Genomic DNA, 21,906 nt, shown 5'->3' with positions numbered 1-21,906 from the left:
CAATGTATCAACTAAAATTTAATTTTGACTAGCTTTATACATTTTTTTTTATTTGATTTGAGTTCCCCCCCCCCCCCCCCCAGTTATGTTACTTTTTATTACAGTTCAGAAAACTGAATTTATTTTTTAGTTTTTATTACCAATAATAACAAGATATTTTCTTGTGTTCAAGAACTGCTAGATGGATTACAATAACATGTACACTTTAGACTAGGGATGTAACGGTATCAAAACTTCACGGTACGGTAATACCTCGATATGAATGTCACGGTACGGTATTTATTGAATCATTTACAGGAAAAACAAAACTAATGAAGAGACTCGAAAAAAGTGCCAGAAGTGCTTATTAAACAGTTTACATGAACACTGAACATATCAATGGCATATAAATTGGCCATCTATCACTTTGAAACAGTAACTTCAATTTTAATAACAAAAAAATATTAAACCATGTAAAAAAATAAAATAAAATAAAAAGTTTCAATTTAGTATTATTGAAAACTCAGAAAAAATAAAAATAGCAGCCTACTTATTGCAGCTGGCCCATGTGCTGAATGAGTATTTGAGAACACTCACCTCATTCACTCACACACTCACTTATTCAGACAGAGACAGGTTTTTTTTTAAAGGAAATCTAGCATATTAACATTATCTGGTAAAAGCTGGGATCTCTGGGCATTTACAATGTCCCCTGCAACAGAAAAAACCCTCTCACTTGGGACCAGAGTATGTGAGCGGAGTGGAGCGGCAACAATTTCCCCTCCGCGCTCTGTGTGCATTTAATAATCACTCCGCTCCAGCTCCGCTCCGGGTTCACAATTTTCCGCTCCCGCTGCACTCCTCGCTCACTGATGTCAGAAACACCGCTCCGCGTCAAAAAAAAATTCAGAAATAATGTTTGAAATATAACGGTCCTGTTCATAACTTGTATTAAAATAAATCCTAAAATAAAATAACAGGAGAGTTTGGAACACTAGTGTGCAAACTTTGTTCCTACCACATACCAAGTTAATAACATCAGCATTAAAAGAGTATAATTGCTGCTTTATGCAGTGCAAAGTTTGTAATGAAAATAAAAACACATTTTCGTCAGTTATTTTACTTATGGATCGCTGCATTTCTTACAAAATTCTGCTCATTCGAAATCGGATACCATTACATTTGTTTTAATGCATTAACAGAGTGATTGCGTGTAAAAATGATGTCCATTGCCGTCATCATAGCCTTCACATTATTTCTGATTTGAGTGATCCATCTCTATCAAGCGAAATATGTTTAGCATGTGAATTCCTGCTTAATATGCAGTTATATTACGGTCAGTTGGTGTGAATTGTTCTCATGATGGAGCGATGGTGGAGCGGTCTTGGAGCGAGTTAAAACCAAGACGCTCCGTCTTTTCAAAAATCCGCTCCTCCCTCCATTCAGAATCACAACAGACCGCAAAGGATGATGGCCACGCCTGGGCTGATGGGAATTGTAGTTCCCGATACCTCCCGTTCGCTCCATTCGCCTGAGCAAACTTTTCTCAGAAGACCTATCGTTTTATCGAGTCATGCGACCACGGTAGTATCGAAAAAATTTGCTATTGCGGTACGACGGTATTTACAATACCGTTACATCCCTACTTTAGACCAATTACAGTTCACATCAATCTAATAACTATAGTGCTGTCAATCGATTAAAAAAAATAACTAATTAGTCACACTTTTTCTGAAATTAATTGTAGTCAATCCCTTCTACACTGCAATAAATGCTTTTCTTACTTAGATGTTTTCGCTTGTTTCCAGCCAAAATATCTTACAATTCTTTAATCAAGAAGGATATTCTAGACAAGTACAAATGATTGTCTTGTTTTTAGAAAGAACAAGTCAAAATTAATTAATTTTTTTTTTTACTTTGAACAAGCAAAAATTCTAAGTAATAAAAGCATTTTTTGCAGTGTAATGTTAAAGTTTTTAAATTATCTTTTTTATTGCAACAATTGCACATTCAGTCTTCAAATTAATGTAAAAAAACATAAAGACAGTATATTTTTAATATTTGTGATCCTGGACCACAAAACCGGTCGTAAGGGTAATTTTTTTAAATTGAGATTTATACATAATCTGAAAGCTGAATAAATAAGCTTTTCCATCGATGTATGGTTTGACAGTATTTGGCTAAGATACAACTATTTGAAAATCTGGAATCTGAGGGTGCAAAAAAATCAAAATACTGAGAAAATCGCCTTTAAAGTTGTCGAAATGAAGTTCTTAGCAATGAATATTACTAGTCAAAAATTAAGTTTTAAAATATTTAAGCTAAGAAATTTACAAAACATCTTCATGAAACATGATCTTTACTTAATATACTAATGATTTTTGGCATAAAAGAAAAATCAATAACTTTGACCCATACAATGTATTTTTGGCTATTGCTAAAAATATTCCTGTGCTACTTAAGACTGAAGTCGAGTATCACTGATACCAATATTACTGATGTCTCTAAGAAATTATTATTATTTTTGTTTAATATTTAACCATTGACTATAGCCATTCAACAGTATAATTGAGAGCTATTAATTTTAAGTTATTAACAGATTTCCTCTTTTATATTCATTCTTTGATATGTTTTTAAGATACTGGAAAAAGCACAAATGTCAGGGCATGTCAAAACTTCTTCAGGGCCCCAAAACACCCTTAGACCCCAGCGGGTTAATAGACATCACAGCAGCTGGGTTATTAGCTTATTTGGCTGCTATTACTTTAAGAGCTGCCACTGCTGAACATGACACAGATCTGACACACATGCTCGAAGTTTTATTCATGGTTTAATATAAAATGTGTGCGTGCAATTGAAGTATGCATGCTACGAGCACAGTGTAACGGCTGACAGAGCAGGTAAATTGTTTTTTTACTGACATATGGCCTGACAACATCTCATCTGACCGCTGAAGCTCCCTCATCACCTGTACCACTTTCGCACTCATTTGACTAGTGACTGGCGCTGAAGTGAAGTTGGAGTGCGCGTCTGAAAAGTCTCCTGTTTGATGTGGTTGTAAAGACATTCTGCGACTAAAAAAACACAATTCTTGTCAAGAAAAAAGAGACAGAAGCAGCAGTTGTGAGTAGGGTGGCCAACCCGACTATGGAAAAATGAATCACCTGCGTTAACGCACTAATCTTGACAGCAAAATGAGAACACTTCGTACATGAGGTAGTTGCGTATGTAGATTGGAAGACCGCTCACACACTCATTGAGCTGTTTTTAAGTGGATATTTAGATTTATAGCTGTTGGCGTCATGGGCTTTACAGGCATATGGCAGCAGGAGCTGGCAGGTATATATACGGGCCCTGCTGTTGGTTTAAATGAGCTCGGATAGGATCATTAAGGATGTGGAAGCTTTCTATACGGTCTTCCTGTACTCCTCAACCCACTCCTCTAATCCCCAGACCTGATTATTCGGCCCGGACCTGATTAAGGACCATAGATTGTGTTTATCTCACATTTATGTCCTTAAAGGACACAGCGCGTGAGCATCAATACAGATAATTGCTTTTAAGCAAATAAGCAATTGAACGATCATTCACGGGCGAGCGGCTGAGCTGTCCAATCGAGATAGCTCGGCGAGAGACCCTGTGATTGGCTCCATCTTAAATACCCATTTATATGCAGCCAGTACTGTCTATGTCAGGGCTTTTTTGCCATAGATCTGTGAATGCAGCTGTGCTTACTCATAAGGTCACAAAAGACAGCATCATCAAAGTGTTATTTAGTTCAATTAGCACCTCGTCTGCAGTTCGGTAACAAAGGTCTGTTTCTGTCGCGGGCCCATTATTTTTAGCCGAGGATCTGTTGAATGGAGCTGCCATTATTTCTCCCATTTGTTTGACTGCCGCATTTGCGAGGCAGACGCAGGCACGGGGCCAAAGCGCTCGGCGCGCCATCCGTCTCCGCTTTTAGACGCGACCCCTCTCCTCACGTGCACCAGACGACAGGCAGTACATTAGCGAAATGCCAACTCTTCATTTCTGCCTCGCTCCTCTGCACATCTGCACCCCTGCATAAATAGCTGCGTTATTATCTGAGCAGGAAATGAAACGCTCCATACACTAATGATTTGTTGTGTGATACTCAATGAGAAGTGTCTAGCGGCGGGCGTGAAATGTGATATTTTTCAGAGTGAAAAATTAGTTTGAATGCAGTATGTGAAGAGTCTATTTACAAGCTCGCTGAACTCACAGTTATTAGTGTTGGGGAGTAGATACCTATATTATTTTATTTGTGTGACTAGCTTGACTGTTTCAAGTCCTCTAGAAAACTTTTTTGCTAAGAGTAGTATGACGATATGCTACTTTGTTTTTTTAATTATATCGCACCTTGAGAAAGTGTCCCAATGTATATATATATATATATATATATATATATGTATATGTATATATATATTTACCAGCTTGTGCTTTATTTCTTTAGAATAAATGCAACTTGCCATCCAAGATGATCAATACAGTACATTTTTTTTTTCAGTAGCAGTGTTATTGGTACCTAAAACTATTAAAAATAATTTTCGTTAATTAAAATAAAGCTGAAATAGAATAAAAAAAAAAAAAAATAGAAATTGAAAAATGTAAAAACTTGCTTTGGAAACAACCTGAAATAAAATAGTTTTAAATTCAAATTAGTTAGAATAAAAAAAGAACTATAAAAATAATACTACTTATATAGATGTAGATAGGTAGATAGATTAAAGATGATAGATAGATCAAAAATAGAAAGAAAGAACAGATAGATAGATAGATCAAAAATAGAAAGGGAGAATGAAAGAACAAAATAGAGAAAGAAAGAAAGAAAGAAAGAAAGAAAGAAAATAGATAGGTTAAAAAATAGAGAAGGAAAAAATTGATAGATAGATAGATAGATAGATAGATAGATAGATCAAAAATAGAAAGAAAGAAAGAAAGAACAAAAGAAATAACAGAAAGATCAAAAATAGAAAGAGAGAATGAAAGAACAAAACAGAGAAAGAAAAAGAATAAAAATAGAGAAAGAAGACTGATCGATAGATAGATAGATAGATAGATAGATAAATCAAAAATAAAAAGAAAGAAAGAAAGAAAGAATGAAAGAACTAAATAAATAACAGATAGATAGATCAAAAATAGAAAGAAAGAATGAAAAAATAACAGATATATAGATCAAAAATAGAAAGAGAGAATGAAAGAACAAAACAAAGAAAATAATAAAAATAGAGAAAGAAGATTGATCGATCGATCGATAGATAGATAGATAGATAGATAGATGGATAGATCAAAAATATATAGAAGGAAAGAAAGAAAGAACAAAAATAGATATAGATAGGTAGATAGATTAAAGATGATAGATCGAAAGAAAGAAAGAAAGAAAGAAAGAAAGAAAGAACAGATAGATAGATCAAAAATAGAAAGGGAGAAAGAAAGAACAAAATAGAGAAAGAACAAAATAGAGAAAGAAAGAAAGAAAGAAAGAAAGAAAGAAAGAAAGAAAGAACGGATAGATAGATAGATCAAAAATAGAAAGGGAGAAAGAAAGAACAAAATAGAGAAAGAAAGAACAAAATAGAGAAAGAAAGAAAGAAAGAAAGAAAATAGATAGGTTAAAAAATAGAGAAGGAAAAAATTGGTAGATAGATAGATAGATAGATAGATAGATAGATAGATAGATAGATAGATAGATAGATAGATAGATAGATAGATAGATAGATAGATAGATAGATGGATCAAAAATAGAAAAAGAGAATGAAAGAACAAAACAGAGAAAGAAAAAGAATAAAAATAGAGAAAGAACATAGATAGACAGATAAATAGATAGATCAAAAATATATAGAAAGAAAGAAAGAAAGAAATAACAAAAATAGATATAGATAGGTAGATAGATTAAAGATGATAGATCGAAAGAAAGAAAGAAAGAAAGATTGATTTTGAAAAAAGCTTTATTTACAATTTACTCAAGTCACAATATAATAATTATTATTATTATTATTATTTATTTTTTTTACATCAAAAGGAGAACACCAAATTTCCTTCAGAAACAGTACACAGCGCTCCTTGACTACACCAAATCATTTCAAAGGTTAACAGATCTTCCATAGTCTTATAAAACTTAAAGAAAGAAAGAAAGAAAGAAAGAACAAACAGATAGATAGATCAAAAATAGAAAGGGAGAATGAAAGAACAAAATAGAGAAAGAAAGAAAGAAAGAAAGAAAGAAAGAAAATAGATGGGTTAAAAAATAAAGAACAAAATAGATATACACAAATAGGTGCTTCAGTCAAACTTTATTTCCCTATAAATTAGTTTGCAAGCTTTATTACTTTAATCTAGAATACATATTTTGTAAATTTAATGCCGTCACCTTTAATATTTCTGTACCTGGTAAACCACGCTCTGATTTTGAAAGTAATTTATATTGTTTAATAGTTATATATAAAATAATCTTGTTGCTTTAGATTTAATGAAGCTGCTGTTCCTTAGGAATTGTATAATATAGCTAGCTACATTTTCTAAAGCTGAAGCTTGACTGTAGTTTAACTATTTGGATTAAAATGAAGTAGCATATAGCTTGGGGAGCTTTAGTTTTGAAAGTAGTTTCTCCAGCAGTGGTAGTTATAGGGGCGTTGCAGGCGTGGTCCGCGGCTGTTAGCGAGATGAAAGGAAGGGGACTAGAGATTTGATGTATGGTCTTATTCACCTCTCTCACTTTCTCTCCCACTCCCTCATTCACCCTGTATTCCTTTGTCAGGAACTCGCAGTGTGATCGATTGATTTTAAATTTGTTCAGCCAGGGAATCAAAAGGACTCTTATGAAAAATAGATGTGTTGTTCTCACTTGATCAGATTAACGTGAAGTGAGTGCTGACAGAGAAAAATGAATATTAGAGTCGGACCACACAACTCACCCGCTCTGACACACATACACAAGCAGCCGTTCAAAGATGCCTCACTGTTTAAACGCTGCAGAAATAGCCAGCGCGCCGTATTGCATTGCAGCTAAACATCTTGTTCCAGAATTGTTTATCAGAGCCAGATGAAAGGAACAAGAAAGCCAATGGGCTCAAACACACACTAGAAAGGATCCCAACTGTCTGTATGTGTTTTCTCCAGGAGAACCTTCTGATGCGCATCCACTTCCACATCTCGGATGAGACCAAGGAGGACATCTGCACGGCCAAGCACTGCATCCCACACCAGAAGTTTGCCATGACACTTTTCGAACAGGTTGGTGGGGGTTATTATCTGCTTTTTAGTGCATTTTCTGTGGTGCATTTTGTATTCTAATTGTGTATTTACTTTCTCCTCCAGTGTGTTTGTAATAATTGTGGAGCCACGTCAGATCCTCTCCCCTTCATTCAGATGGTGCACTACATCTCCACCACCTCTCTATGGTAAGTGGAGGACCATGCTATCATATCAACAGAACTTATCCATACAGTACATATGTTTCTGCTTTTAGAGACTAATAAGCTGGTCTTTTTTTATTTTTGAAAGAAATTAAAGGGATAGTTCACCCAAAAATGAAAATTACCTCATGATTTATTCACCCTCAAGCCATCCAAGGTGTATATGAAAAAAAGTCAGAACTGTGAGTTTATATCTCGCAATTCTGATTTCTTTAATTTCTCAGAATTGCGACTTTATTTCTTGGAATTACGACTGTATCTCGCAATTCTAACTTTATAGCTCGCAATTGTGAGTTTATATCAGAATTTTGAGAAAAAAGTCAGAACTGAGAGTTTATATCTCTTAATTCTGACTTTATTTCTCAGAATTTACGACTTTTATTTCACAGAACTGCAAGTTTATATCTCGCAATTGACTTTATTTCTCATAATTGCAACTATTTCTCAATTTGCAATTGCGAGTTTATATCACAGAATTCTGAAAAGAAAGTCAGAACTGAGAGTTTATATCTCGCAACTGACTTTATTTCTCAGAATTGTGACTATTTCTTAGAACTGTGGGTTTATATCTCTCAATTCTGACTTTATTTCTCAGAAATGCGACTTTTATTTCACAGAATTGTGAGTTTATTTCACAGAATTGTGTTTAAGATTTTTTAGTTTATATTAGAATTCTGAGAAAAAAGTCAGAACTGAGAGTTTATATCTCGCAATTCTGACTTTATAACTTGCAATTGCGCGTTTATATCATGCAAAAAAATTCAGGACTGCGAGTTTACTGTATATCTTGCAGTTCTGACTTCATTTCTCAGAATTGCGACTTTATGTCTAAGAATTGCGAGGTTAGGTCTTGCATTTCTGTTTTTTCTTGCAATTGCGAGTTTATAGCATTGTGACTTTATTTCACAGAATTGCAAGTTTATATCACAGAATTCTAAGAAAAACGTCAGAACTGAGTTTATATCACGCAATTCTGACTTTATTTCTCAGAATTGTGACTTTATTTCACAGAATTGCGAGTTTATATCACAGAATTTTGAGAATAAAGTCAGAACTGAGAGTTTATATCACGCAATTCTGACTTTATTTCTCAGAATAGCGACTTTATTTCACAGTATGTCACGCAATACTAAGGAAAAAGTCAGAAGTGTGAGTTTATATCAGAATTGCAACTTTATTATATCAGAATTGCAACTACTCTATAACTCACAATTGAATTTAAAGTTCACCCAAAAATGAAAATGATCTCATGATTTACTCAACCTCAAGGCATCCTAGGTGTATATGACTTTCTTCTTTCGGGTTGAATACAATCTGAGTACTTCCAGGATTTTTAATGGCAGCGAATGGGTTTTGAGATTTTGAAGTTCAATAAAGTGCATCAATCCACACAGTTCCGGGGATTAATAAAGGCCTTCTGAAGTGAATCGATGCGTTTGTGTATGAAAAATATCCTTAATTAAAACTTTATAAACCATAATTTCTAGCTTCCATTAACTGTCGTATGTACGTTCATGAGAGAGTGGCGTTCCAGCGAATGACATAGGATGTAGGAGTAGCGTAAGCTCTGGTAAGAAGTGATGAACACAAAGCGAATTAGAACATGTGCACGACAGTTAGCGAAAGTTAGAGATTACACTTTCTTAAGTCTTTATTTACCCTCTCAAATCTTAAACCATTTGGCCATACTACCGCCAACCATTATGTCTTGCCCTTCACTGCATTTTGGTTCAGTTTGCCTTGTGCTGCAAAAATGATGGATACTCTCGCGGTTGAGGGTGATCTATTGGGACTTAGTGGGGTGTGCGACCATGTGTACGCTGTTTAGCAGTGGAAACGAACGATTGTGGCTCCTGTCAGTTTGATGTTGAGTGAGAGTTTCGATTTACACATCAGACCGGGAACTGAAGGTAACTTCCACAATGTTTATTGGGTAAGTGAGCCTCCAGCTCCAACTGAATGCTAAAGCCAACCTGCTGGGCTGGAATGAGGCTCTATATCATGGGTTATTAGCTGTCATCGTACATATCAGACCCGTGAGAGCCATCTGCTAGAGCTATGTACAGGAAATCTGCCCTCCCCAAACCTCTCCCTCATGTCCTATTATCCCACTCCAGTGTAAAGATTGTTACATACACGTGCAACCTTTGTCTGCCATATTTTACATCTTTTTCTCTTTTTATCCGTCCCCATGTTCCAACATATAAATCCCACGTATATGCACACAGACCTACTCTTTCAGCTTTCTGAAAACGTTTTTACTTGCTGTATTTCATTCTGAGAGCTCCTCGACCCATCTGATATTTAGACCATAATAATACAATTTCTTTAATGAGAAAGTGGACCACTGAGAACACTATGAAAGCCCATTTCTGCCACCTAAATAAAAAATAAAAAAGGTAATTGCAGCTTTTTTTTTTCAGAATTGCAAGATATAAACTTGTAATTCTGACTTTATTTCTTAGAATTGCAAGTTTATATGTCTCAATTCTGATCTTATTTCTCAGAATTGTGACTTTTTAACTTGCAATTGCAACTATTTCTCAGAATTGCGTATTTATATCTCTTAATTTGGACTGTATTTCTCAGAATTGTTTCTTTATTTCTCAGAATTGTGAGTTTAAATCTTGCAATTTTGAGTTTTATTCTGGCAATTGCAAGTTTATATCAGACAATACTGAGTAAAAAATGAGAACTATATAACTCACAATTGCAAGTTTAAGTCAGAATTGCGAGATATAAATTTGCAATTCTGACTTTTTTTCTCAGAATAAGATATAAACTTCTGAGGGGAAAAACTGATATGTTCTCAGAATTTAGAATTTTAATATCTCAATTATGACTTTTTTAAATCTCGCAAAAAAAATTTGCCTCACAATTGTGAGGTTATATCTCTCAATTCTGACTTTATTTCTCAAAATTGCGACTTTGTCGTGCAATACTGAGTAAAAAAGTCAAAACTGAGAGTTTATATCTCGCAATTCTGACTTTATTTCTCAGAATTGCAACTTTATTCCTCAGAATTGTGACTATATCTCACAATTCTTTATCTGACTGTATTTCTCAGAATTGCGAGTTTATATCTTGCAATTCTGAATTTATTTCTCAGAATTGTGAGTTTATATCTTGCAATTCTGAATTTATTCCACAGATTTGCAAGTGTGTATCACTCAATTCTGACTATTTCTCAGAATTGTGACTTTATTTCTCAGAATTGCGAGTTTATATCTCTTAATTCTGACTTTATTTCTCAGAATTGTGAGTTTATATCTTGCATTTCTGACTTTATAATTCACAATTGCAAGTTTATAGCACAGAATTCTGAGAAAAAATGTCAGAACTGTGACTTTATATCTTGCAATTATGACTTCTCAGATTTGCAAGTTTAAATCTCACAATTTTTAGTTTTTTTTTTCAAGCATTTGCGAGTTTCTATCACACTGAGGAAAAAGTCAGAACTGTGAGTTTATATCTTGCAATTCTGACTTTATAACTCGCAATTGCAAGTTTATATCATGCATTTCTGAGAAAAAGGTCAGAACTGCTAGTTTACATCTTTCAGTTCTGACTATATTTCTCAGAAATTGCAAGTTTATATCATGCATTTCAGAGGAAAAAAAAGTTAAATTTCAAGTTAAAAAGTCGCAATTACCTTTTTTTTGTTTTATTCAGTAGAGGAAATGGGCTTTCATATGACACAGATAGGACATTACCCATTACCCATAACTCCCTGTGGAATCTTGTCCCTGGCCCCTTCATTATGCCCACTCTATAGGACATCAGAAAAAATTGCCTATCAGCATCTCAGCCATCTGAGGTTCCCAGAATGGCACTTTCTTGATTTATTATGTATTGCCAAATAATAGAATAATTTGACCCCCTACTAAGGCCCTGATTTATTGAGATCCCAAATAAAGGGTACTAATGTGCCATCTGTTACACTGTATGTAACAACATTATTTTGTAAGAATAATTGTGCATACTGTCAAGGCACAATACCAACTTTGACAACATATACCAACTATGCATATTAAATACATTAATATTTATGTATTTATTTATATCATACTTTTAAGTTTGAATGTATTTTTACATACACATGCAAACGTTTTATTATCTTTGTTTATGTAAAACAAAGTATTATGTATAATATGTTTTATTTTGTGTCTTATTTTATGACCTTGCCCAAGGCATTATCACTGAGCATGTAGGTCAGGGTTTTTATTGATATAAAATCATTTTACTTCACATAAATCATAAAACATTGGATGGTAATCCCACAAAAGGCGCTCAAGGATCTGTTGTGACAGGCTGAGGAAAAAAGAAAGAAAGATTTAGACATCCTTCACTGATTTCTGTATCAGATATGAAAGCAACATATTTGAAAATGGATAGGGGAAGCTCATGCACATGCTGAGTTTCACATCAAATTGCTGAATACTCATCAACCTTTAGCATTTCACACACAGTTTGCTGCATTGCACACATTCATAAATGAGCAGTCCCTGTCCCCTCACACACACACACACACACACACACACACACACACACACACACACACACACACACACACACACACACACACACACACACACACAAACACACACTCGTTCTGCAGTAAATTGTGTGCTTTGCCAAGTGGCTGTGTGGCAGTAAATGATAGTACAATGTGTTCCTTCACTCCTGGATGCGTGTGCCCCTGTACAGCCTTGAATTTTCACACGACGGCTTTCACACATGCACTCTCAGTGAGAAGCCACGTCCACATGAATACGCAAACTCACACCAGAAAACAAAGACTACGCAATATGCTCAAAATCCTAACTCTGTGTTTTTCATCCAGAAACAAATCTGCTAAACCAAACTCGCATATATCACGGAAAACAATGGAAAATTAATTTCTCTCTTTTGTAAAACAGATCAGACAGGTTTGTCTGTACTGCAAGGCTTAAATTTATCATTCTGAAAGAACTGATTTACAATTGTACACTATAAACTGCACATTTGGGATTCCAATGAAATGCACATCGAAATGAAAAGCATGTTAAACTTGTTATCATGTGCATAATTGTATTCAAGGTTTGTTTATTCAATTGTTTGCCAGGTCACATTTACATAGAACTGTGTTGCAGTGCAAATTACACCTTACTTTTTAATCTTTCATGAGCATAAATAGATAACTAATTAAATGGAAACCTGAATAAATAACAGTGGTGGATGAAGTACACAAATCAAGTACTTGAGTAAAAGTACAGATATGTATAATAAAATATTACTTCAGTAAAAGTACTTCTTTTTTAATTTTACTCAAGTGAAAGTACAAAAGTACTCGATTTTTTGTGAACTTAAGTAAAAAAGTACTGATAGATAGATTTATTTTGCTATTTTATATAGGCTACTTAATTTAATTTTATATTAGCACATATTTTTTAAATCATGCTACTCAAAAATACCTGGGATTTTCCCAAAATAACCACTAGTCTATATGGAGTCAAGATATATATTTTTTGTTGATATATGGACTAAGTTGACGAGAGTGATGTAGTAATGTTTGACTGTGAAGCTTACACTGCGATGTACCTGAGAGAAAACCGATTTGACCATCTCATATTCACCAGTAAGATAAATGTGTTTTAAAGCTTGTTGTTTTGCAGAACATCACAGTTATATATGATATGAGAATGAGGCCTGAAGTTAGGAAGAACATTTTAAGGAAAATATAATTATATTTTCAAATAATTTTTTTCTTAAACCTTGTCTGTGGTGTAAAACAGTCCTGGCCAAATGCCCCCAGACGGCATCACTTCCCACTTTGATAATTACTGTAGTTTCCATTTTCTGAACATCACATCCTTTCTTTTTCCCTCAGATGTAATCTGTAATCTGTGGTGGTTGAATAAAATTATTTGGATATATCTAAAAATGACCTCAACTTGAAACCAGCAGGCTTGACAGTTTGCATCAGCTAACAATATTTACTAGTATAGTTATGAATAAACATTAATATCTGTCTAACTCGGCTAATCCAAACAATATAAAATGTATACCATTGATAAACAACATATTTACAAAACATACGTCACATAGGGCTAAATGCGTATAGCATTTTAATAAAACTGCTAACGTTACAGCAGCAAAGAAGATGAACGTGCATGAGTTATTTTATTTCATCTGTGTTAATTTAATGTTCGTTTTTTTACCTAAAACATAGAGACACTAATGTTGTGACTGCATTCAAGCATTTAAGTGGGCTTAAATAGATCACACTTTATAGGAGATTTAGTTCACAAACACTTTACAGTTACAATAATTCATCTTAAAACTCAACATTACTTTTAACTTACTTTTCACGCCATTGGTCGCATGCGCGCGCTCACAAGATCTCGCGGTTCTTACATGTGAATTCAGTTCACTGGACTCGGTCTAAACGGCTCATTTGAATCAGTAAGTTGTCGACTCGAGAACAGCTGCAATTGGATCAGTCCCATCCGTAAATGAATCGTTTCATGCGATTTGCGAACCAATTTAACAGGTTCATTGAAAATAATCAGTTTGTTCATGAATCAGACATCGCTTCTGAGTCTCGGAACACGTGATATATTACAAGGAGTAACGATATGTTTTATGAAATGTAGTTAAGTAAAAAGTACGATCTTATGCTTTGGAATGTAGTGAAGAAAAAGTAAAAGTTACTCAAAATAATACTGCTAATGTATTGTCCACCACTGATAAAGCTATAATGCCAAACAATATTGTAAGTTTTTAATAGTTATATCACCACACCCATAACATAACGTGGTTTAGACATCAGAATCGATCAGAAATGTTCTGTAACTTGTGAATCAACCATAACTTGTGCAAATTGTCCATTATGTGTCACCCTGCGAATGATAATCCATGCGATAGATTATATAGATGGATGAATATGCAGGAAACATGCCAGAAAAGAAAAAAGATGATGCCATCCGCCCTCTTAACATCATTATTAATGAGTTGAATATGATGAGTGGTAATCTGAGATCATAAACACTCATGCTAAACAATGTCAAGTGTAATTCAAGGTCGAGGTGGCTATTTCAGTATGTTAACTTTTTTCTTTTTTCAGTATGACCATCATTCCCAAGTAGAGCACAGTGAATAATGCTGAAAGTAAGACAGCGAGAAAAAGGGTAGACCTGTCTGTCTGATGTAAATTTGTGTCTGCGTATAGGTTGTATTTAGCCCTCAAGGGACTGTCTCGGCACATTTCCTCCGTGCGGATATGCTGACAGACGCTTCATGTGTGCAGATATGCTGCATGTCAAATGGATGCTATCACGCTTAGCTTAAGGAAACATTAGCCGGTAAAGTACGCTGATTTCTGCACAGGCCCGCGGCTTCTGTCCTGATGGAGACCATGTGGAGATGGAACAGAGAATGAGTGCTGCTACATTAGTTTCTGATGTCTTCTAGGAATCTAGTGACGATATATAACATCTGTGTGGACTAATGTTTTTGGGCAGCTGAAAAGATGTATTATGCTTTTCATTAAAGTTCAGCAGCATTGTATGTGAAGTTGTGTATGTGTTTCCTGTCAGCGGTGTTAACACTGGTGCTTGAGGACACGTCTGTCTCTTATTCTCTCTGCTGCAGTAACCAAGCTGTGCGAATGCTGGAATGTAAGGAGAAGCCCACACCTGACATGTTTGGAGAGCTTCTCCGCAACGCCAGCACTATGGGTGACCTGCGAAACTGTCCGGTGAGTACAAACGTCCACATGTATTCCTCCTAATTGGGTTTTTTCTACCTCAGCATTTTTTATGCTTAAAGGGATAAAATTAAAATTTGATGTGTAACTGCTTTGTTTCTTCAGTAGAACACAAACAAAGATTTTTAACTCAAACCGTTGCAGCCTGTCAGTCAACGTGATCCATGGCTTTGAGAGTCAAAAAAACATACACAGACAAAACCAAATTAAACCCTGTGGCTCGTGACGATACATTGAGGTCCCTGCTGAAAAAAACAGTATATGCTGGTTAGGTATGTTTTGGTGCTTTTTCAAACCAGCAAAGGGTTTTATGCTGGTCCTTGACCAGCAACATGACCAGAATAAACCAGCAAAGGACCAGCATAAACCAGCTAAAACCAGCATCCCAGCACCAAAACATACCTAACCACCATATGCTGTTTTTTTCAGCAGGGGTCTTAACACACGAAACAGTTGGTCTGTGCAAGAAACTGAACATTATTTATATCATTTTTTACCTCTGATCCACCGCAATGTCCAACTGTCATGAGCATGTTCACAACAGCCAGTGCGTGACGAAGAGCAAGCAACCATAACTTTCTTTTTGACTAGAAACAAGACAAACATACTAAGTAAGATAAGCCTTTTTTTGCAGTGTAAGTAAAATTAATCTTTTTTTGTGAGAATAAAGACACTCTGGAGTGCTAGATGAGGCATGAAACAAGCATATGGAGGACTAGGAGTAACATGTAAAATTAAATGAAGGAATAAGTTATCAATTTAATAATCCAAACATAAAAATGGAAATAAATCACTTTTAAATTGACAAATGAGTAAATATTTAAAATAGTTTATTTCTATTGAATTCATATTTAAAATCTATTTTAATAAATAAAGTCATTCCAGCGTGATAGATGAGGCATGAAACAGGCATATGGATGACTAGGAATAAGTTAGCAATTTAATAATCCAAACATAAAAATGGAAATACATAAATCACTTTTAAATGGACAAATGAATAAATATTTCAAAATAGTTTATTTCTGTTAAATTCAAATAATAAATGAATTTTAAATTTGAGAAATAAATGTTTTAAAATATAGTTAAAACAATACATTTAAATAAGATGAGTAAAAATTGCTATTGGACAGTTCTGTCATGGGGTAAACAGTTTTAAAAACCACTTCAAATGCAATGGAAACTTATTTAATTACATTTAAAACATGAATTAAAGAAACTGTTTTATGTTTGAAGTAAGAAATTGATATCTTGTTCCCTCATTTTATTTTTAAGTGTCACTCCTAGTCCTCCATGCAAACATGGCTATATAGGAAATTGTATGTTTGGGGAAACAGTGCAATATACAGTTTAATTTATGGGTTTGACCAATCACAATCAAGTATTCCTAAAAGGAATTATAATTTTCACCATCCAGTCAAACCCCATTGGACAAAATTTAGTCATGCCTGCATTATTTCGATAGTCTGTCACTTTGTTTGATTTTGACCATTAAAGGGATAATTAACCTAAAAATGAAAATTCTGTCATTAATTACTCACCCTCATGTCATTTCCAACCCATAAGACCTTCGTTCATATTTGAAACACAAGTGAAGACACAAGTGAAGAGCTTTCTGACCCTGTATAGACAGCAACACAACTGACACATTCAAGACTCAGAAAGGTAGTAAGGACATTGTTAAAATATAAGGATATGAAAATACTTTTTGTGTTCAAAACAATGTCCTTACTACCTTTCTGGGCCTTGAATGTGTCAGTTGTGTTGCTGTCTATGCAAGGTCAGAAAGCTCTCGGACGAGAGTGAGTAATTAATGACATGATTTTTATTTTGGGTGAACTATCCCTTTAACTTGATCTTCAAGTGATTCAAAACAAACCCTTTTTCAATCCACCCAGATACTCATTTAAGCTCTGCTGTTCACGTGGAAGCATAAAGACCGTCTGTTCTTCACCCAAGAGAGTGTTTTGCTCACTGCTCCTCTCCTCTTTACAGACGACAGACCCCCAACACACACTCACGCACACACAGTCCTCCCCTATTACACACCAGCTGCTGATCAGCTCTTACCACACACTGCGCACCCTCACCCCGCCACAGGAGGCGGCTGATTTCATCAACCCAAACACGCTCCGGCATCATTCAGCATGCTTGCGGAGAAACCCACGTCAGCTTTTTACCAAATCAGCGAAATGAGTCAAAATTCAGTTGAGCTGAAATCCATGCTTTCATTTCCAGTAATTTTCCATTTGTCAATTCCCTGAAATGGCTTTATTGAAATGCAACAGAGATCGGTAGTCTGTAACGTCACTGCTCTTTAGAAGCTTAGTTGTCTGGCCCTGAAAGCATGTGTTTGTCTGGATTCCCAGCGCTTGGCAGGACAGACTGCGGAGCTGAGGCTAACAATGATCTCTAATGGGACACTGTGTGTCTCTCCCAAAGCTCAGCAGTGCTGCCGCTGCTGGCTGTTCATTGGCTGCCTTGTTTGTGTGTGTTTGTCTGTGATGGAGCGACTGAGGAGGAGAGAAAGCGAGAGAGAGAGAGGCCAGTTCTGGGAACTGGGCTCTTTGTCCAATCCCTTCCTGCCCAGGTCTGGTGCCAGCCTGTTTGCCACCCCGCTGCCCGTTCCACAAAGACAGTGCCCGGCTAGGTTTTGTACGTTGAGGGAAGGGGTCAGGCTGGCAGTGGTGCTCGTCGCCAGAGCCTGTTTCCGTATGCCGCTGCCAAAGCGCTCGACAGAGGGCGGTGACTCAAAGAGCACAGCTAGAACATTGGGTGCTGAACATAAGGCCCTGCTGGACTGTGTTGCCCTGTTTGAAGCGTTCCTTTCATCTCTCCTTTACCTTTTCTCTCTCACACTCATATGCACATGTGATCAAGATGCTCACTTTTTTGTCTCATTGTTTCAGAGTAACTGTGGCGAGATGTTGCGGATTCGGCGGGTTCTCATGAACTGCCCGGAGATCATCAGCATCGGCCTGGTGTGGGACTCGGATCACTCTGATCTGGCCGAAGACGTCATCCACAGCCTGGGCACGTGCCTGCGGTTGGGTGATGTAAGACTCTTGCATGCACGGACAACACACTATCATTGTTCCTTTTTGTCACTACTTCAACGCAGTAACCTTGAGCTTCCAGATCCCCCTCTCTTATGCACAGTTCAGGACAAGAGGAGGAAACACAGTGTACTCTTTGTCACATTCAATATATCTGTGCTCCACTAGTGTTACAGCATTCTTGCATACTTCGCGAGAGGGTTGGTTACACAGAAAGCAGAAGTTGAATTTAAGTGCATAAGAATAAAATAAAATTTAACAAGACTAATATAACAAGTGTTTTCATACACATAGCATATAGAGTAATGGCTGCCTAAAATTCATCTTTCCCATCACAAGAATAAATACATTTTAAAATGTATTAAAATATTTGTGATCATATTTCACAATATTACAGTTTTACTACATTTTACATTAAATAATTTCAGCCTTGGTGAGCATTAGGGAGTAAATGGTGATAATAATAATGACTATTATTATTATATTTGTTAATGTTAATGTTATATTACATTTGTATTCATGTTGTCAATTAGAACACCATAACCGTATTTTATGTAGTAAATAAATTACAATTTTAATGTGACTCTTGATTTTTATAAAGTTGCATTTTGTGCCATATTACATAATTGAAATCTATGTTAATACTCCCTTTTTGATCTTAAATTAATATTTATAAGAATTTTTTTTGCATAATTAGTCAAAATGAATGATATAAATATAGCTGCAAGCAAGGGCTTTAGGGCATTTAAGCACATTTTAAAAAATACATTATGTAGCAAGCCTGTAACCACTTAAATCAATGATTTAAAAAAGCATTTTTGGCAAATCCAGGTAATTTACCATAGAAATATTATGTTTTTTAATGTTTATGACTGTTATAGCACCAGCTATATATAGTAAAGCTTTGCGTGCTTGTTTAGAATCACCTGTCGCATGTGCTCACTTGGTTTCGTGATGTTTTTTAGTTTTCCTTTAGGCTTTGCAGGATTTTTTTTTGTAAATTTGGACAGGCCCTTTTTCTAAACGACCCTGTTATAGCTTCCCAAAGGGTAAATTTCAACTATTTTTTTGATAATGGTTGATTGAGTCTCAGTCTCTTTTTCTAGACTCAGCAAAATCCTAGGACTAGTTCGCAATCATTTAACAACGATTTGATTGACAGCAGTGGTTCTAGAAGTTTTATGTTTTTTCCCTCTTATAGCGCCACTAAGTTTCCAAGCTCTGCAATTTTTGTCCTGTGGCATAAGTGTTCTTAGTTTGGCAAAGATATTCCGTTCAGGAGTTACAGGCATTTTACTAAAAGTGGCCCTGCCCCTTTCAAACATTTTAGCGTCTCTTTGCAACAATGAGGCGAAAGTAAATTTTTTTTTTTATTAATTATTGATATTCACTGCCCAGAGAATCTTTCTGCACTGGTTTGGTTCTGATTAGGTGAAAAACCTAGGACTAGTTTGCAAAAGTAGGTTTTTCAAAGAAACGGCTTGAGCCAAGGATTCCAATGTCATTTGTGCTTGAACGCAGAGAAAATGATGGACAGCATACAATTGACTGAGGGCTGAAATATGCTAATATGTGACTGTCCATCAGCGGTTGTGGGCGGGGCTTGAGCAGTGTCACATCATATTGCTCAGAAAATCAAAACGGCTTGATAATTGAGACTGTTTAGGTTTTTCAGGGATTAAAAAAAAGGAGTACATGGATTTTTATCATTGTAGGGTGACTGTGTCCACACACTGCTAATACATGTTTATATGCAAACCATGTAAAAGTGCATTTTGTATCCGATTCCTCCTTTAACTGTGGGTTTTTTATCTTATAATAAAATAATATGCTCTGCTAGTGCTGCCAAGTCAGTATTTAGCTAGAAAGGTTTAATCTTCCACTGCAGAATAGTATGAGTAAACTCTAAATCTGATTGGTCCTCACAGTCAATTTTCTGTTTATGTGCCCACCCTCCAGCTGTTCTACCGTGTGACGGATGAGCGGGCCAAGCAATCAGAGCTTTACCTTGTGGGCATGGTTTGCTACTACGGCAAGCATTACTCCACCTTCTTCTTCCAGACCAAGATACGCAAGTGGATGTACTTCGATGACGCACATGTGAAGGAGGTAATGACACGTCTGTATCTGGCAGCTGATTCTAGTGTTTCTAATTGTGAATGGAGTGTGCAGTTAACTCTGAATTAACCAAACCCTCACAGATAGGACCTAAGTGGAAGGATGTGGTGTCGAGATGTATAAAAGGCCACTACCAGCCACTCCTGCTGCTGTACGCTGACCCCCGAGGGACGCCTGTGTCATCGCAAGACATGCTGGCAGCGCAGCTGGACCTGCACCACAGCAGCAAAGCTGGCTATGACAGCGAAGACTCCGGTGAGACTAAGAGGAAGTGAGAGGCGGGACGGAGAGGTAGAGGGTTAAACGAAAAAGAAACAGTAGTACTTATTGTTGTGTATTCTTAGAAACTGATGAAGGAATAGTTCACTTAAAAAGTGCAGTCAATCCAAATTCATATGGAACATGAAACACAGAAGAGCAAATATTTAAAGACTGTGATTTTTTTTTTCATTTAGAATTATATGGGTGCTAAAGTGAATTATATGGGTGCCAAAACATCATCAACTGTCTTTTACATCATGAGAGATGTAGCGATGTCTGGATAAATCTTTTGAATCAGATCTTTCATTGAATCAGATGAGCTTGTTTTCATGACTTTCCCAGGTCTAGAAAGGACACTTTTAAAAATTAGGCCCCATACAATATATCCGGGTTTCCTGAATTAAAAAAGGAATATCTTTTCAACTCGTTTTTCTGTATATTAAAGGGATAGTTCACCCAAAAATGAAAATTACCCCATGATTTACTCACCCTCAAGCCATGCTAGGTGTATACATTGCCTTGTGAAAGTATTCATACCCCTTCATTGTTTTCTCATTTTGTTATGTTGCTGCTTTATGTTGAACTGCTTTAAATTACTTTTTCCTTCAATCTCGCATCACAACTCTATACACTATAAAGGAAAAGCAAAAAACAGGTTTTTAACATCTTTGCAAATTTATTAAATCAGTGCCTAAGTATTTATTGGTATTCATATCTGGGACAGCTGAAGTTTAGCTCAGAAGCATTTATATTGCTTATAGATTTTACTACACTTCGAGTAACATTAACCTGTGGCAAATTCAATTGAATAGGTATGATTTAGAAAGGCAATAAAATGTCTTAATAAAAGGTCTAACAGTTGAAAATACATATCAGAGCAAAAACCAAGCCCTGAGGGGAAAAAATAAACTGCATGTAGAGCTCGGAGACAGGATTGCATCAAGCCACACATCCAAGGAAGAGTTCAGAAAAAATCTGCTGCACTGAAGGTTGCAGAAGCATGTAGTCTCTGTTACCCTTAATGGAAGAAGTTTGAAACAACCACAGCTCTTCCTAGAGCTGGCCTCCTGGCCAAACAGCAATTGATGGAGAAGGACCTTGGCTAGATTGGTGACCAAGAACTGATGGTCTAGTTGAGCTCCATGATCATATATGCAGATGGGAGAAACTTACAGAAGGACAAACATCACTGCAACATTTCACCGATCTGGGTTTTATGGTGCTGTGGCAAGGGAAGACATATGAAAACACACTTGGAATTTGCAAAAAAGCACATAAAGGACCCTGAGACTGTGAACTTCAAATCCAAACA

General features: G+C 35.9%; 1 protein-coding gene across 3 annotated transcripts in view; it reads left to right on the top strand.

Annotated features, from left to right (window-relative positions):
* usp54b (ubiquitin specific peptidase 54b) overlaps window positions 1–21,906 on the top strand; it is a 138,900-nt gene that overhangs the window by 86,147 nt on the left and 30,847 nt on the right. For 2 of the 3 annotated variants that reach the window (XM_073827753.1, XM_073827752.1), the window contains exons 5-10: window positions 7,120–7,233; window positions 7,318–7,400; window positions 15,048–15,153; window positions 18,069–18,215; window positions 20,175–20,324; window positions 20,417–20,588. In XM_073827753.1, coding sequence (XP_073683854.1) covers window positions 7,120–7,233; window positions 7,318–7,400; window positions 15,048–15,153; window positions 18,069–18,215; window positions 20,175–20,324; window positions 20,417–20,588 — 772 coding nt within the window. Of the gene's footprint in view, window positions 1–1,928; window positions 7,234–7,317; window positions 7,401–15,047; window positions 15,154–18,068; window positions 18,216–20,174; window positions 20,325–20,416; window positions 20,589–21,906 lie in introns of those variants that run through there. The other variant, XM_073827754.1, reaches the window with a different exon arrangement.

Source organism: Garra rufa, chromosome 22 (assembly GCF_049309525.1).
Source record: "Garra rufa chromosome 22, GarRuf1.0, whole genome shotgun sequence".
NCBI lineage: Eukaryota > Metazoa > Chordata > Actinopteri > Cypriniformes > Cyprinidae > Garra > Garra rufa.
The sequence above is the reverse complement of the archived record's forward strand: the minus strand, read 5'-3'. Positions and strand labels throughout refer to the sequence as shown.